We start from the raw sequence: 15894 nt of genomic DNA on the forward strand, positions 1-15894 counted from the left end.
TTCTTTGAAATATAATTTGAAGTAAATAGAAACCACAAAATATATATATATTTTTTTAAAAAAGCCTTTTATTTAAAAATATGTCTGAGCCTAAAAACACAGCCGAGCCATTAGTTTAAAAGGTCTGAACCCAAAAAACAAATTCAAGCCCAAGCCTTTTATTAAAATATGTATGAACCCCGATTAGAATCGGGGACCTCTAGTGAGTGAGTGAGACTATAGTGATAAGTGATAACCAATTAGTATTTAAATTTTTGAATTAATAATAATAAAAGAAAGATTTGAAATTGATAGAGAGAGATGTGTAGCAAATGGCACATAAGATTTTATACACCATCAGTTGGAGATCAGCACAAGTAAACAAATAAGGGAAGCCATTCTTTTCCTGAAAGTGTGACGTGCTGGGAATCCTAGTGTCAAACTGTCCATGTATTAAATAATAAATACAGAAATATTACAAATGCAAAGAATCATTTGAAAAAGAACAGCCCAAGCTCAACTAGCTACACAAAAAGTAGATCGAAATCGGATGTCAATCTGGAATCCCCCATATTTTTTGTACAAACTTTGTGATTGATCTTCTTCAAGATATTGTTCACTGTAGGTAAAAAGAAAGTACATCCGACAAAAGTTAAAATTGAGAAAGAAAACTACACGTGCAAAGGGGAGACATACAATAGTAATACAATCAATTAAAATGAAAAGGCATCTGCTGAAAATATGTTTGTTACTATTCAATTTGTTTTATAAGATGATACAACTACAGCACGATGGATTGGATTTCTTCTTTTCCAAAATTTCTTGGATAACCTCTAGCCGTGAGATTATTTCTTCAAATGTTGGTCGACAATCTGGATTCTTGTGCCAGCAATCCTGGAGAAGCCTAATTTAAACAATGGCAGTTTAGAACAAAATTAATCATGTTAAATACAAGTTCTCATTGAAAGTTATCAACAAAGGAATCTAGCATGATAATTAAAATCTACATCCCAAAGTTGGTTTTTTGAGTTGATAAATTGTAATGATATTGGAAATGCTATCATTAATCAACTCCATCTTGTATTACTGATAACTGTCTCTCAAACCAGATTATGCAGGCTATGCCTTGACAGTTGTGCTTGGAAATCAATGTTTTGGAGGTATTGCGGTCATAAACCAACTCGATCGGGCTCCATGTCTCTTTCACAATTCTTATAAGGCACAACTCTACAGTGCCATATGCAATAACTGTTTATATTAAATTTTGTTAACAGTTTCAAGTAACTTATCTTAGAGAACTTACGCCTTGATTGGTTCAGGGTATAAAGTTGATGAGAGAGGCGGTCTGGAATCTTCATAAGCTCGCTTATCGGCAATCTGTATTCCAGTTTCTGCTGTATTAGTTGGTCCCCCTTGAAACATCTGCAATGGAAAACAAACCCACAACAACCACATATTAAATGCCAAACCAATCACAGTTAATCTGCCATGCATAATGAGAAACTAGCTAGATAAGTTTATCTGCTTGATTAATTGGAAACGAGTTCGATATTATAAATGAGTTCCAACAGATAAGTTACCTCATAGACAATTACTGCAAAGGAGAACACATCAACACTCTTCCCATATGATTCTCGACGATAAACCTCAGGTGCCATGTAACGATCTGGCAGATATTATACAGCTCTAAGCAACCATTTAAATTGAAAAATTGCATAAAATTTCAATGAATTAAGAATATTTACATGAACCCGTTTCTCCAGTCATTTTGTAACCATATGAATCTTTTTCTTGCGCAATTTTGCTTAATCCAAAGTCTGTCACCTTGAGGCGCCCTGCTTCACCTTGTAACACATTGCTGTGATTCCCAAAAAGAGAGGAATGTGAGAAAACTTAGTGAATCCAGAACTTGCTGAACCCACATCCAAAGTCAAAGGCTTGGTTGAAATTTTTTAATGATCTGACATACAGAATATTTCAAACTTAAATGCTTTCAACGTGCCATTGACAGAAAGATATAAACTGCAATACCTTGGTGTCAAATCGCGGTGTATTATAGCATGTGGTTTATGCTGATGGAGATAGTTCATACCTCTACAAGATTTTGAAAAAAATCAATCCATCATAGGAATTAATAACAGGTTACATGTATATGGATTACACAAAAGCAAAGTAGAGCCAGCAACAACTAATATGACATATACCAAGCATGTCAAGTAAAATTATGAATCACTGAAAATTCAACATTTAATTAAGCAAACTGAACACAATCAGAGACAACATTTCAGAATTTTCCTTTCTTACTACTTGTTAGACCCCCATACGTAAGGTCTATGAGTCCAAGGGCAAGGGAAGGAAGAGGGGCAAGAGTACAATAAGTGAGAGTCCAGTAGAGGATGTTGACGGTGCAAGGAGGGGGATTAGGCAGGGAAATCTGTTGTGAAAAGGGACACGTACAAGGGAAGTTTGTTATAGAAAAGGACACTGGCTGACAGTTTGTTGAAGAATTGACTATTTAAGAAGATGAAAGTAAGGAGGGAGGATATCTGGAAATATATCATTGCGGTTTAGGAGGTCCCCAGCTCCTCGAATTGCTGGGAATCTGTTGATCTTTCTTTCTTGTAGTTGTGGTGGTTTTCCTATCTTAGCTTCCATTAATATAAACTTCCATTTCTTCATTTGTGCAATTCCTGTGTTTGTGTGCTGTGTGTGCATTGCTGTGGTTTATTTACAGGGAGTTCCATCACTACTATAAGAAATCATTATGATTTTACATAAATCAAGACCAGTATAGTATGTTGAATTAACGAAAGGCCATATTTTCAAGAAATGAAATACAACAGACTTAATGTTGATTTAAAAGTACAATAAATAAAAATAAAGTAAATAAAGATGATATATTCAACAGTTGCATAAAACCAAGAGGATGAGAATTAAAAAAAAAAAAAAAAAAAAAAATCATACAGTATTCTTATCATCCATAAATTTCCACAATTCTTTAATTTTAATTTTTTTATTTAACATGATGATGCGCACACCAGGCCATGCATCATGTTTTCACATTCAAATTCATATGACATGGTTTTCATGTTAGATTATCCATGCATCGTTCAGGCCATTTATCATGTTTTGATAGACAGGATAAGTCATCAATATCTTATCAATAAAGTTGATGCTAAAGTCAAAGCTTCTGCCAATAAACTTCAGGATAAATGTTGGGAAAATGTACCTTGCAATATCTAAAGAATAAGAAACGCTGTTGGTGGATCTATTCTTCCTCTCTTTTTTAATATATCATGCAAACTTCCCTAGCACACTCAGAAGAAAGAGAAATCAGGCACTTGCAAAATATATATACTATAAAACATGATTTAAAATGCAAAACTCACATTGCAAGAGATACTCTGTAAGGAAGATCAAGCGCTGAGAACGCTTTAGGACACCAAGGAATTGCACTATATTAGGGTGGCGCAATGTTTGCCACAAACCCAATTCCTTCATGAAAGAAACTCCTGTTAAAAATTCAGGCCCAGAGAAGAAAGTTAAAACTTAACTATCCTGTCAAATTAGGTAACCATAGTTCAAATTCACAATCACTGATCTTAGTAGAAGATATAAACACCAATTTTATATTCTCAAAGTTGTTATTACTGAAAAGGTAATGTCGAACAGATTTACATTTTGTATACATACTATTCTGACACTCTAATTCACATGAACAAAAACATAGATCGGACCTCTACGTTCAATAAATGCTATTAGCACCCAAAAAAAATATCTAGAAGTCAATTTCCAAGTATGCTGAAATAACAAATATTAAGAATTCCAAAAAATAAAAAAATTTAACTGCATTTTCCTCCAAGAAATGAGGATGACTGAGAATTTATTATATTTCTATCACATATCTGCCTCTTCCTCAAAGCAAACTTTTAATAAAAATCATAACAATGAAGAAGTAATATGCTATTGCAAGCTTTATTCTCCTTCCTTTAAGTGGGCGAACAGCCAAAAGTAGTTCCACCAGCTGGATTTTAATCAGAAGAGCAGCTGAGAAGGTTTAATAGAAAAAAACAAAAAAAGCGGCATGTATTACACAGAAAAGAAAGTTAGAAAGAGACAAGGAGAGAGTGAGAAGTAGAGGAAGTAAAGGAATTCGTTAAATTATTATAAAAATGAAACTCACCTCACCCTTGAGTTTGATGCAATGGAAGACCGAATAGTTTTTGCAGCAACTTCTGTGCCACGCCACTTGACTAGATAAACTTCACCATATGCTCCCTGCAATTCTTCACAATTTAGTTATGGGTGAAGTATAACCAACAATATAGAAAGTTAAGAGAATTATGATTGCTCTGATGAGGCACTATCAAAAAAAGTTTAAGATGCCCTCACTTGATATCTGCGATAGAAATTAAAATAAGAAATTACTTGTCCAATAAGTATCGCTTCATCCATGTCCACTTCAGTGTGATGAATTTCATAGCAAGGAGTCTGGGAGTCAAGCCCCACCTGTCTCAAGAAAAAATGGAAAAGGGATTTAAATTAGTCCTGTGAACCTTGCAAAATAGTTGTTTCCACTGATGTTCTCACATAGTGACTAAGGCATGCAAAAATGCCTATGTAACCTTTTCTACACTGAACATAATATGTTTCAGCAGAGGAAAAGTGAAAAATCGTTCTTCTACAAAATTTGAAGTATTAAACAGAAAAAGAAAGAAAATCATCAGAAGATGTGAGGATGGCCCATCATGGCGGGGTTAACAAACTAATCACTGATGAAAAGCATCTTATGGGCTATACATAAAACATAGAATGGTGTTTTTGGCAAAAATACATTACAAAGTTTATGGTGAGCTAGCAAAACAAACAGGTGGGGCAAAAGAATGATTTTCTTCAGACAGTATAATAAACATAAATTTATACACAACTGCATATGCATTGATAAAAATAAGTACCGGATCTATTCCACCTTTAGCTTCCAGTATCTTGCAAATCACCTCGTGACCAAAGCTGTGGGCATCTGACAGTGGCTGAAAAAATAATTATATCAATTTTAAACCTCCAATAAAATTTTATCTGGTGAATGGTAACTTGCATTTCTATTCTGAAGGTTTGCAGCTGAAATGCAGCCAATCCCATTTTAGCCATTAACAACTTGAGTTACGGCCAGGATTGGAAAATACCAAGATCACACATAAAGTCTAGGACATCAAAGAGGTGAAAGAAAGATATGAATTGAAACATACAGTGCGACCCCAGCGATCTAAAGAGTTGACATCTGCTCCTGTCTCAAGAAGTAAAAGAACAATTTCAGCCCGTCCTTCACTTGATGCTAAATGAAGAGCTGTTCTCTTGTCATAGTCGGCTAGATTGGGTTCAACCCCTTTCTCTAACTCCTGTAACACCCCTGCTCTATCTCCCTTACTTGAACAATAAAGCAGCCGATATGGACCTTCGGAGTCAAGCATTTGCGGCTGCATCCTCTGGTAAATATTATGCATCAATAACGAAAATATATGATCATATCAACACCAACCAAAAGACAAATATTAAGAAAGACTCTAATAGTTTAGTGTCGACAAAATACAAGTATCTAATGGTTCAAAAGCTCAAAAAAAATTACACCTACGCATTTTTGTGAGATTCATATTCAATTAAAGGACACAATAAGAGGGCAAGAATCTTACTTATAACCACAAAGTTGATAGACAATTTTACACATATCAGAATCAAATGTAATTTTGCACTTTTGAGTTGAATAAATAATTAGGTTTTCTTTCAATCTTTATCATATATATCGTAAAATTTTCCAGAATTTTTACTTTTTTTTGTGAATTACATTATTTTTTTTTCAATAACCGAACAAAATCAACTTACAGATTAAAATTAGAAGTACATGATAAATTAGACTTTACCTTTGAAGGCGGTGATGGAGGTCTGAATTCTTCCATAATCCAATAACCGAAATCTTGATTTCGAATGGTAAAAGCAATACTCAATGTCGTTGGAGTTAATCAAAAGCTGAAACTTTGCCATTAAAGCAGTGACAGTTAATAAAGGTGAATAAACCAAACACGTCTTCATCGAGCTCGGAGTCCACGAAGCCAATTTTGTCTTATTTCTCTGAAAGTTGGAAAAATGATGAGATAACTATCATTATCTCGGTTTCTCCGATCAACAAACATTATGATTAGGGTTAATTTGCTGTATGGTTCCTGAAAAAACGAAGGAGAGAAAAGACGAGTTTTCCTCTGACCTACCAAACAGGCTTCCATATGTGATTTCTGAAATATAGAGGGAGAAGTTTTAACTTTTTTTTGAGCGGGCTTAGCCATTATATAAAGCCAAACATATCTGCCTGAAAACGACGCCGATTTAGATATAGCCGTTGTACATAGCCAAACAACGCGGCATTGGATATCTGCGTGAAAACGACGCTTTTTAAATATAAATTTTATATCTTCTTAAAACGACGCTGTTTAACTTTTTTCTTATATCTACCTAAAAGCGGCGCCGTTTAGATATTTGAAAATCATATACAGTATATCCCTTTCTTTTTTCCTGGATGGCCAGGATATAAACATTCTGATACTATTGAATCTTGAACGTGTAAGGTCACATCATAGTTAGGGAACATGTACGCATTAGTAGCATGGGAAAACGTTTGAAAAATAGGGCGTGATGCGCCTCAGTGCGCTATAGTTAATGGTAGGGTGCGCACTTCACCCTCCCCGCGTACCCGTATTCCATCTTTGATCACCTACACAAGCACAAAAGTCAAAAACAAATACAACGACCTTATTTTCTTCGAAAATTTCAAATTTCAAAACCCTAACGTCCAAAATACCCTCCAAAAATCAGAATTGACCTTATTTTCTTCTTCTACCTCAATCCATACATGGCTTTAAACGACCCACCGAAAACACTCGAAACCCGAGTGGACATTAGGGGCGCTGAATGTGGATCCGGAGAATCCGAACCCGAAGAAGAAGACCTAGAGAAGCTGGAGTCAGATGTGAAGCAAATGGCGCAGAAGATTCTAGAATACAGAGCAACACTTCCAGATCAGCTCAAGAACACATTCGCCTCGATTCTTTCATCTCAAAGGCCAGTTTTGCCCGGGTTTGAGTCTGGGTTAGAGCCTGGACCCTCCAGAGACCATAACACTGGTTCGTTTTCTTTCTAGGGTTTATATTTCTGAAAGTGTGAAACTCAATTTAAGTGTTTGTTATGTGAGTATACGAGTAGCTAGTGTTTTTCTCTGAAATCGAATTTTAATATGCTTAGTTGCTGAGAAAATTTAGTATTTTTTCGTGTTCTGTGGTGATTAGGATGTGGAGCTGAGTTGAGTTGTTTTCCCTATTTTGGATTTGTATATGAATTTTTATGTTCTGTGCATACGCCTTAGACAGAAGTAAGACCGGTTGATTTTCCTTTTATTCTATGGAATTTTAAGTGGGAAGTCATTGTCCCACCTGCTTTTAGGGAATGCTTGCATTTGTGCATCTTTGTTAGCCACAAACTGGAGTTGTGAAATTGTTTCGTATAAGTAAAATGTGATGGGTTGAATGTTAATGCAATTAACCGACTCAAGATACATAGTTTCAAGATTGATTAATGTCAATTAATTTCAACTAAACGAGAGATGCTTTCTATGTATTATGGTCAGATGGGCATGTTTTGACTTTGTATTGTTTTTGTAAATACTAACTAGGAGGATCATATACTTATGATTTCTCAAGGTAAGTTCTCTTAATTTCTGCATCTGACATGTGTACTTATGAGTTTGTTAATTGGACATTGAACCCCCCCTCTAACCATTTACAAACTAGAGAGGTTATCATCATTGTCAGGGCTAATCTTCTTTTAGGCCACAACTAGGTGAATGTTGGATAGCCATCAGTGCTTAATACTATTTTTAATGTTTACTTGTTTGTTTTAAGTTGTACTTGGTGAAATATTTAAAATGACATGTCACTAACATGGGAAGGTATTTAGTTTTAGAATGCTTAAGTAACAACTTATGTGGTGGTAGTGGTAGGAGTGACTGTGAACTCTGTTCTTCAATGTGGCAATCTCTCCTTCCTCTCATCTTTAGCTGTAAAAGTTAGCTTTTTCTTCTTCGTTTTTCTGTTCCTTTTCCTCCCCTCTTTTTCCTGTGTAGGAATGAAAATATGGCCTACTTTTGTTTGTTTTCAAAGCTTTAATTGTCTTTCTACAGTTTCAAACTTTTACCTACAGTGATTTAACCTTGACAAATTCACCATTTTACAGATTCAGGAGAACATGTTGAATCAAGTAAGGGGGCAACACTTGTAAAAGAAGAGCAGAAGGCTGCTGAAAAAATACGTTTGCTTAAAGCCAAAATATCCAGTAATGTTGCTGCTATGCCAACAGTTCTGAAGAGGATGAAAGAATGTATTTTTAGAATTGAGGAACTAGATTCATACAATGGAATCATACATCCTGCTTTTAAAAAGAAACGGCCTAGCTGACCAAATCATCTTTAGTAGCTTGATTTTTAGTACTTGGTGTTAGCTCAGAGGGGAATGGCAAGGGTATCTCCAGCGACTGACCATTTTGATTTGTATAATTGAACCGTAGTATCCAGCTTCAGAAAGTGAGGGATCTGCTGAAAGGGTTTGGGAGTTATCTTTGTATTGTAATTATAAAAAGCATCACGTTTGATGTGTAACATAATGTATTGTTGATAGTATGGTACTAGCAGCTCAAATGTCAAATGATGCATTCATTCTGATGAAGATAACTTAGCTACCACAAAGAATGTGATTATTTATCCATTTTGTACTAACTTCGTTTATCTCTTAGACGTATGTTTTAAAACTTAGAAATCCAGATTCCAGTAGTAATATAAATAATCATTCGTAAGCACATCATATCACACCATATCAACTTATTTTTTGGAACTATCTATGTTCTCTTTGTATTTTAATTTCCTTGTCATGCAAGATGCTACAGTGTTACATTTATGTTTTTCGTTCTTCACAGCAAGGAGTATTTTACCATTTCCGAATTGATGAACATCTCCAATGTAGGTTTAAATGGCATGTGCATGGCATAGCTGCCTAGGCTGTTCGGCGGAAATAATCTTGGGCTTGATTTTCGCTGCACCCGCGTCAATCTTACTATGCTTGCCATATCAATTTTGACTGTCAATGAGATTAAAGTTTCTGCGATAGAAGCTGCAATGCATTCCTTGAGATGAAGCCACAAAAACAACTAGCCAATGTCACAGAGTCTTATAATATAAGAATTTCTTTCAAAGGGGCATATATATGCGCCCCATATATAACAATCTTCAGGATACACACAGAAGAGAACTTCAACATAAGCTTCATATAGCTAAACATTTCAATCTAATAACATCATCAGTATCATTCACTTTAGGAATAGAAGTACTCACCATAACCCCTCCAACATTCCCTGCATTGCCAACATCTATTACCACCGTGCTACAGCCTTTCCCTACAGCAAAAATGTTTTTTCCAATAGCAACAAGCTGGCAAGGTGGTCTTGTTAATAGGGCTGATAGCCTCCCAACTGGTGCCCACTCTCTACTCTCTTTGTGCCATGTCATCAATCGTGTTCCTGAACTCTGATCCAACACATAAAGAGTTTCATCTACAACAACTGCAGGACCCTGCCATCCCGAAGCCATGTCAGCATCTGCATGCTTCCAGGTGCAACTTGATGGCTCATAAACTAATGCATAAACCTCTGAAGTTACAACAGATGTTCCACAACGGATATAAATCTTCCCATCCATGACAAAAGAATCTTCAATTTCTGGGACAACGTTTGGATTTGTGTGCAATTTCCAGTTGTCTGTGCAAGGGTCATATACTTCCCAAGAATGTGTGTCACTTGATTTTGAACCTAATCCTCCAATTGAGTATATTTTCTCATCTAGAACTTCACAAGCAAAGTAGCACCTAAATGCATCAAGATTACATAAGATAACTCCAGAATCACTAGAAAAGATGAAAAAAAAAAATGACAATTTTAGGCTAATGAATGTGCATGTGTTTGCATGAACATACGAGATTCAGCCTCTTGTAGATCAGATTCAATGAATACCACACTTTGATGCCACATTTGACAAATTCCATAAAATTTACACAATAAAAAATTTACCAGGTCGATATTCAAAGCAATGTGCAAGTTCATATATATATATATATATATATATATAGAATGCAACAGTTAAGTGGCATTTATAAAAGAAATATCATTAAGTCCTTAGAGATAATATCAGTGAAGCATATTACCTTGCAGTTGACAAGGAAGCAGCATCAGTCCATGAGTTCCTTGAAGAGTCATAGCAATAGACGTCCTTAGTGGCATCCTCAGACCAACCACAGCCACCACATCTGCTCCTGTCTCAAGAAGTAAAAGAACAATTTCAGCCCGTCCTTCACTTGATGCTAAATGAAGAGCTGTTCTCTTGTCATAGTCGGCTAGATTGGGTTCAACCCCTTTCTCTAACTCCTGTAACACCCCTGCTCTATCTCCCTTACTTGAACAATAAAGCAGCCGATATGGACCTTCGGAGTCAAGCATTTGCGGCTGCATCCTCTGGTAAATATTATGCATCAATAACGAAAATATATGATCATATCAACACCAACCTAAAGACAAATAATAGAAAGACTCTAATAGTTTAGTGTCGACAAATACAGTATCTAATGGTTCAAAAGCTCAAAAAAAATTACACCTACGCATTTTTGTGAGATTCATATTCAATTAAAGGACACAATAAGAGGGCAAGAATCTACTTATAACCATAAAGTCGATAGACAATTTACACTTATCAGAATCAAATGTAATTTTGCACTTTTGAGTTGAATAAAATTAGGTTTCTTTCAATCTATATATATCGCAAAATTTTCCAGAATTTTTACTTGTTTTTGTGAATTACATTATTTTTTCAACAACCGAACAAATTCAACTTACAGATTAAATTAGAAGTACATGATAAATTAGACTTTACTTGAAGGCGGTGATGGAGGTCTGAATTCTTCCATAATCCAATAACCGAAATCTGATTTCAAATGGTAAAAGCAATACTCAATGTCGTTGGAGTTAATCAAAAGCTGAAACTTTGCCATTAAAGCAGTGACAATTAATAAAGGTGAATAAACCAAACACGTCTTCATCGAGCGGAGTAAACGAAGCCAATTTTGTCTTATTTCTCTGAAAGTGGAAAAATGATGAGATAACTATCATTACCTCGGTTCTCCGATCAACAACTATGATTAGGGTTAATTTGCTGTATGGTTCCTGAAAAAACGAAGAGAGAAAAGACGAGTTTTCCTCTGACCTACCAAACAGGCTTCATATGTGATTTCTGAAATATAGAGGGAGAAGTTTAATTTTTTTTGAGCGGGCTTAGCCATTATATAAGCCAGACATATTGCCTAAAAACGACGCCGATTTAGATATAGCCGTTGACATAGCCAAACAACGCGGCATTGGATATCTGCGTGAAAACGACGCTTTTAAATATAAATTTTATATCTTCTTAAAACGACGCTGTTAACTTTTTTCATATCTACCTAAAAGCGGCGCCGTTTAGATATTTGAAAAATCTACAGTATATCCCTTTCTTTTTTTCTGGATGGCCAGGATATAAACATTCTGATACTATTGAATCTTGAAAGTGTAAGGTCACATCATAGTTGGGAACATGTACGCATTAGTAGCATGGGAAAACGTTTGAAAAATAGGGGTGATGCGCCTCAGTGCGCATAGTTAATGGTAGGGTGCGCACTTCACCCTCCCCGCTACCGTATCCATCTTTGATCACCTACACAACACAAAAACAAATACAACGAAAATATTCGAAAATTTCAAATTTCAAAACCCTAACGTCCAAAATACCCTCCAAAAATCAGAATTGACCTTATTTCTTCTTCTACCTCAATCCATACATGGCTTTAAAAGACCCACCGAAGACACTCGAAACCCGAGTGGATAATAGGGGCGCTGAATGTGGATCCGGAGAATCCGAACCCGAAGAAGAAGACCTAGAGAAGCTGGGTCAGATGTGAAGCAAATGGCGCAGAGATTCTAGAATACAGAGCAACACTTCCAGATCAGCTCAAGAACACATTCGCCTCGATTCTTTCATCTCAAAGACCAGTTTTGCCGGGTTTGAGTCTGGGTTAGAGCCTGGACCCTCAGAGACCATAACACTGGTTCGTTTTCTTTCTAGGGTTATATTTCTGAAAGTGTGAAACTCAATTTAAGTGTTTGTTATGTGAGTATACGAGTAGCTAGTGTTTTTCTCTGAAATCGAATTTTAATATGCTTAGTCGCTGAGAAAATTTAGTATTTTTTCGTGTTCGTGGTGATTAGGATGTGGAGCTGAGTTGAGTTGTTTTCCTATTTTGGATTTGTATATGAATTTTTATGTTCTGTGCATACGCCTTAGACAGAAGTAAGACCGGTTGATTTTCCTTTATTCTATGGAATTTCAAGTGGGAAGTTATTGTCCCATCTGCTTTTAGGGAATGCTTGCATTTGTGCATCTTTGTTAGCCACAAACTGGAGGTGTGAAATTGTTTGTATAAGTAAAATGTGTGGGTTGAATGTTAATGCAATTAACCGACTCAAGATACATAGTTTCAAGATTGATTAATGTCAATTAATTTAACTAACGAGAGATGCTTTCTATGTATTATGGTCAGATGGGCATGTTTGACTTTGTATTGTTTTTGTAAATACTAAATAGGAGGATCATATACTTATGATTTCTCAAGGTAAGTTCTCTTAATTTCTGCATCTGACAGTGTACTTATGAGTTTGTAATTGGACATTGAACCCCCCTCTAACATTTACAAACTAGAGAGGTTTCATCATTGTCAGGGCTAATCTTCTTTTAGGCCACAACAGGTGAATGTTGGATCAAAGGCCATATTTTCAAGAAATGAAATACAACAGAACTTAATGTTGATTTAAAAGTACAATAAATAAATACATAAAGTAAATAAAGATGATATATTCAACAGTTACATAAAACCAAGAGGATGAGAGTTAAAAAAAAAAAAAAAAAAAAAAAATCATACAGTATTCTTATCATCCATAAATTTCCACAATTCTTTAATTTTAATTTTTTTTTATTTTTAACATGATGATGCGCACACCAGGCCATGCATCATGTTTTCACATTCAAATTCATATGACATGGTTTTCATGTTAGATTATCCATGCATCGTTCAGGCCATTTATCATGTTTTGATAGACAGTATAAGTCATCAATATCTTATCAATAAAGTTGATGCTAAAGTCAAAGCTTCTGCCAATAAACTTCAGGATAAAAGTGTTGGGAAAATGTACCTTGCAATATCTAAAGAATAAGAAACTGCTGTTGGTGGATCTATTCTTCCTCTTTTTTTTAATATATCATGCAAACTTCCCTAGCACACTCAGAAGAAAGAGAAATCAGGCACTTGCAAAATATATATACATATAAAACATGATTTAAAATACAAAACTCACATTGCGAAGATACTCTGTAAGGAAGATCAAGCGCTGAGAATGCTTTAGGACACCAAGGAATTGCACTATATTAGGGTGGCGCAATGTTTGCCACAAACCCAATTCCTTCATGAAAGAACTCCTGTTAAAAATTCAGGCCCAGAGACATAAAGTTAAAACTTAACTAATCCTGTCAAATTAGGTAACCATAGTTCAAATCTCACAATCACTGATCTTAGTAGAAGATATAAACACCAATTTTATATTCTCAAAGTTGTTATTACTGAAAAGGTAATGTCGAACAGATTTATCATTTTGTATACATACTATTCTGACACTCTAATTCACATGAACAAAAACATAGATCACTGACCTCTACGTTCAATAAATGCTATTAGCACCCAAAAAAAAATATCTAGAATTCAATTTCCAAGTATGCTGAAATAACAAATATTAAGAATTCCAAAAAATAAAAAAATTTAACTGCATTTTCCTCCAAGAAATGAGGATGACTGAGAATTTATTATATTTCTATCACATATCTGCCTCTTCCTCAAAGCAAACTTTTAATAAAAATCATAACAATGAAGAAGTAATATGCTATTGCAAGCTTTATTCTCCTTCCTTTAAGTGGGCGAACAGCCAAAAGTAGTTCCACCAGCTGGATTTTAATCAGAAGAGCAGCTGAGAAGGTTTAATAGAAAAAAACAAAAAAAGCGGCATGTATTACACAGAAAAGAAAGTTAGAAAGAGACAAGGAGAGAGTGAGAAGTAGAGGAAGTAAAGGAATTCGTTAAATTATTATAAAAATGAAACTCACCTCACCCTTGAGTTTGATGCAATGGAAGACCGAATAGTTTTTGCAGCAACTTCTGTGCCACGCCACTTGACTAGATAAACTTCACCATATGCTCCCTGCAATTCTTCACAATTTAGTTATGGGTGAAGTATAACCAACAATATAGAAAGTTAAGAGAATTATGATTGCTCTGATGAGGCACTATCAAAAAAAGTTTAAGATGCCCTCACTTGATATCTGCGATAGAAATTAAAATAAGAAATTACTTGTCCAATAAGTATCGCTTCATCCATGTCCACTTCAGTGTGATGAATTTCATAGCAAGGAGTCTGGGAGTCAAGCCCCACCTGTCTCAAGAAAAAATGGAAAAGGGATTTAAATTAGTCCTGTGAACCTTGCAAAATAGTTGTTTCCACTGATGTTCTCACATAGTGACTAAGGCATGCAAAAATGCCTATGTAACCTTTTCTACACTGAACATAATATGTTTCAGCAGAGGAAAAGTGAAAAATCGTTCTTCTACAAAATTTGAAGTATTAAACAGAAAAAGAAAGAAAATCATCAGAAGATGTGAGGATGGCCCATCATGGCGGGGTTAACAAACTAATCACTGATGAAAAGCATCTTATGGGCTATACATAAAACATAGAATGGTGTTTTTGGCAAAAATACATTACAAAGTTTATGGTGAGCTAGCAAAACAAACAGGTGGGGCAAAAGAATGATTTTCTTCAGACAGTATAATAAACATAAATTTATACACAACTGCATATGCATTGATAAAAATAAGTACCGGATCTATTCCACCTTTAGCTTCCAGTATCTTGCAAATCACCTCGTGACCAAAGCTGTGGGCATCTGACAGTGGCTGAAAAAATAATTATATCAATTTTAAACCTCCAATAAAATTTTATCTGGTGAATGGTAACTTGCATTTCTATTCTGAAGGTTTGCAGCTGAAATGCAGCCAATCCCATTTTAGCCATTAACAACTTGAGTTACGGCCAGGATTGGAAAATACCAAGATCACACATAAAGTCTAGGACATCAAAGAGGTGAAAGAAAGATATGAATTGAAACATACAGTGCGACCCCAGCGATCTAAAGAGTTGACATCTGCTCCTGTCTCAAGAAGTAAAAGAACAATTTCAGCCCGTCCTTCACTTGATGCTAAATGAAGAGCTGTTCTCTTGTCATAGTCGGCTAGATTGGGTTCAACCCCTTTCTCTAACTCCTGTAACACCCCTGCTCTATCTCCCTTACTTGAACAATAAAGCAGCCGATATGGACCTTCGGAGTCAAGCATTTGCGGCTGCATCCTCTGGTAAATATTATGCATCAATAACGAAAATATATGATCATATCAACACCAACCAAAAGACAAATATTAAGAAAGACTCTAATAGTTTAGTGTCGACAAAATACAAGTATCTAATGGTTCAAAAGCTCAAAAAAAATTACACCTACGCATTTTTGTGAGATTCATATTCAATTAAAGGACACAATAAGAGGGCAAGAATCTTACTTATAACCACAAAGTTGATAGACAATTTTACACATATCAGAATCAAATGTAATTTTGCACTTTTGAGTTGAATAAATAATTAGGTTTTCTT

At 35.3% G+C, this 15894-nt stretch overlaps 3 protein-coding genes across 5 annotated transcripts; 1 reads left to right on the forward strand and 2 right to left on the reverse strand.

The window, feature by feature from the left end:
- Positions 1-526: 526 nt before the first annotated feature.
- LOC116142607 (integrin-linked protein kinase 1-like) lies at positions 527-15595 on the reverse strand. 2 transcript variants are annotated; one of them, XM_031428037.1, is made up of 11 exons: positions 15363-15595; positions 15072-15146; positions 14545-14625; positions 14300-14394; positions 13501-13621; positions 13339-13418; positions 2011-2073; positions 1725-1837; positions 1560-1645; positions 1283-1401; positions 527-883 (listed from the first exon to the last, which is right to left on the reverse strand). In XM_031428037.1, the coding sequence occupies exons 1-11, from the start codon at positions 15582-15584 to the stop codon at positions 745-747; spliced, it is 1194 nt and encodes a 397-aa protein (XP_031283897.1). In that variant the 5' UTR covers positions 15585-15595; the 3' UTR covers positions 527-744. The 2 variants fall into 2 exon arrangements, with proteins under 2 accessions (XP_031283897.1, XP_031283896.1); XM_031428036.1 differs by having other exon boundaries at positions 14509-14625.
- Positions 3996-6238, reverse strand: LOC116142610 (integrin-linked protein kinase 1-like). Of its 2 annotated transcripts, none has more exons than XM_031428040.1 (5): positions 5895-6238; positions 5226-5462; positions 4935-5009; positions 4408-4488; positions 3996-4257 (listed from the first exon to the last, which is right to left on the reverse strand). In XM_031428040.1, the coding sequence occupies exons 1-5, from the start codon at positions 5928-5930 to the stop codon at positions 4159-4161; spliced, it is 528 nt and encodes a 175-aa protein (XP_031283900.1). In that variant the 5' UTR covers positions 5931-6238; the 3' UTR covers positions 3996-4158. The 2 variants fall into 2 exon arrangements, with proteins under 2 accessions (XP_031283900.1, XP_031283899.1); XM_031428039.1 differs by having other exon boundaries at positions 4372-4488.
- LOC116142612 lies at positions 6854-8720 on the forward strand. The gene is made up of 2 exons (XM_031428042.1): positions 6854-7148; positions 8254-8720. Exons 1-2 carry the CDS (start codon positions 6878-6880, stop codon positions 8472-8474), a joined length of 492 nt encoding a protein of 163 aa, XP_031283902.1. The 5' UTR covers positions 6854-6877; the 3' UTR covers positions 8475-8720.
- Positions 15596-15894: the final 299 nt, after the last annotated feature.

This window comes from Pistacia vera, unplaced genomic scaffold (assembly GCF_008641045.1).
Source record: "Pistacia vera cultivar Batoury unplaced genomic scaffold, PisVer_v2 Contig413, whole genome shotgun sequence".
NCBI classification, from domain to species: Eukaryota; Viridiplantae; Streptophyta; class Magnoliopsida; order Sapindales; family Anacardiaceae; genus Pistacia; species Pistacia vera.

What these genes read in the sequence shown, in the direction of transcription:
- LOC116142607 (XM_031428036.1), bottom strand. Translation starts at nt 15,584, where the DNA reads ATGCTTGACTCCGAAGGTCCATATCGGCTGCTTTATTGTTCAAGTAAG. An exon ending in GCATCAAACTCAAGGGTGAG is followed by an intron (nt 13,622 to 14,299) that starts GTGAGTTTCATT and finishes AATTTTTAACAG; the next exon opens with GAGTTCTTTCATGAAGGAAT. An exon ending in CACCGCGATTTGACACCAAG is followed by an intron (nt 1,838 to 2,010) that starts GTATTGCAGTTT and finishes TGGGAATCACAG; the next exon opens with CAATGTGTTACAAGGTGAAG.
- LOC116142610 (XM_031428039.1), bottom strand. Translation starts at nt 5,930, where the DNA reads ATGGAAGAATTCAGACCTCCATCACCGCCTTCAAAG. An exon ending in TAGATCGCTGGGGTCGCACT is followed by an intron (nt 5,010 to 5,225) that starts GTATGTTTCAAT and finishes TTATTTTTTCAG; the next exon opens with CCACTGTCAGATGCCCACAG. An exon ending in CTAAAGGTGGAATAGATCCG is followed by an intron (nt 4,489 to 4,934) that starts GTACTTATTTTT and finishes TTCTTGAGACAG; the next exon opens with GTGGGGCTTGACTCCCAGAC.
- LOC116142612 (XM_031428042.1), top strand. Translation starts at nt 6,878, where the DNA reads ATGGCTTTAAACGACCCACCGAAAACACTCGAAACCCGAGTGGACATT. An exon ending in CTCCAGAGACCATAACACTG is followed by an intron (nt 7,149 to 8,253) that starts GTTCGTTTTCTT and finishes ACCATTTTACAG; the next exon opens with ATTCAGGAGAACATGTTGAA.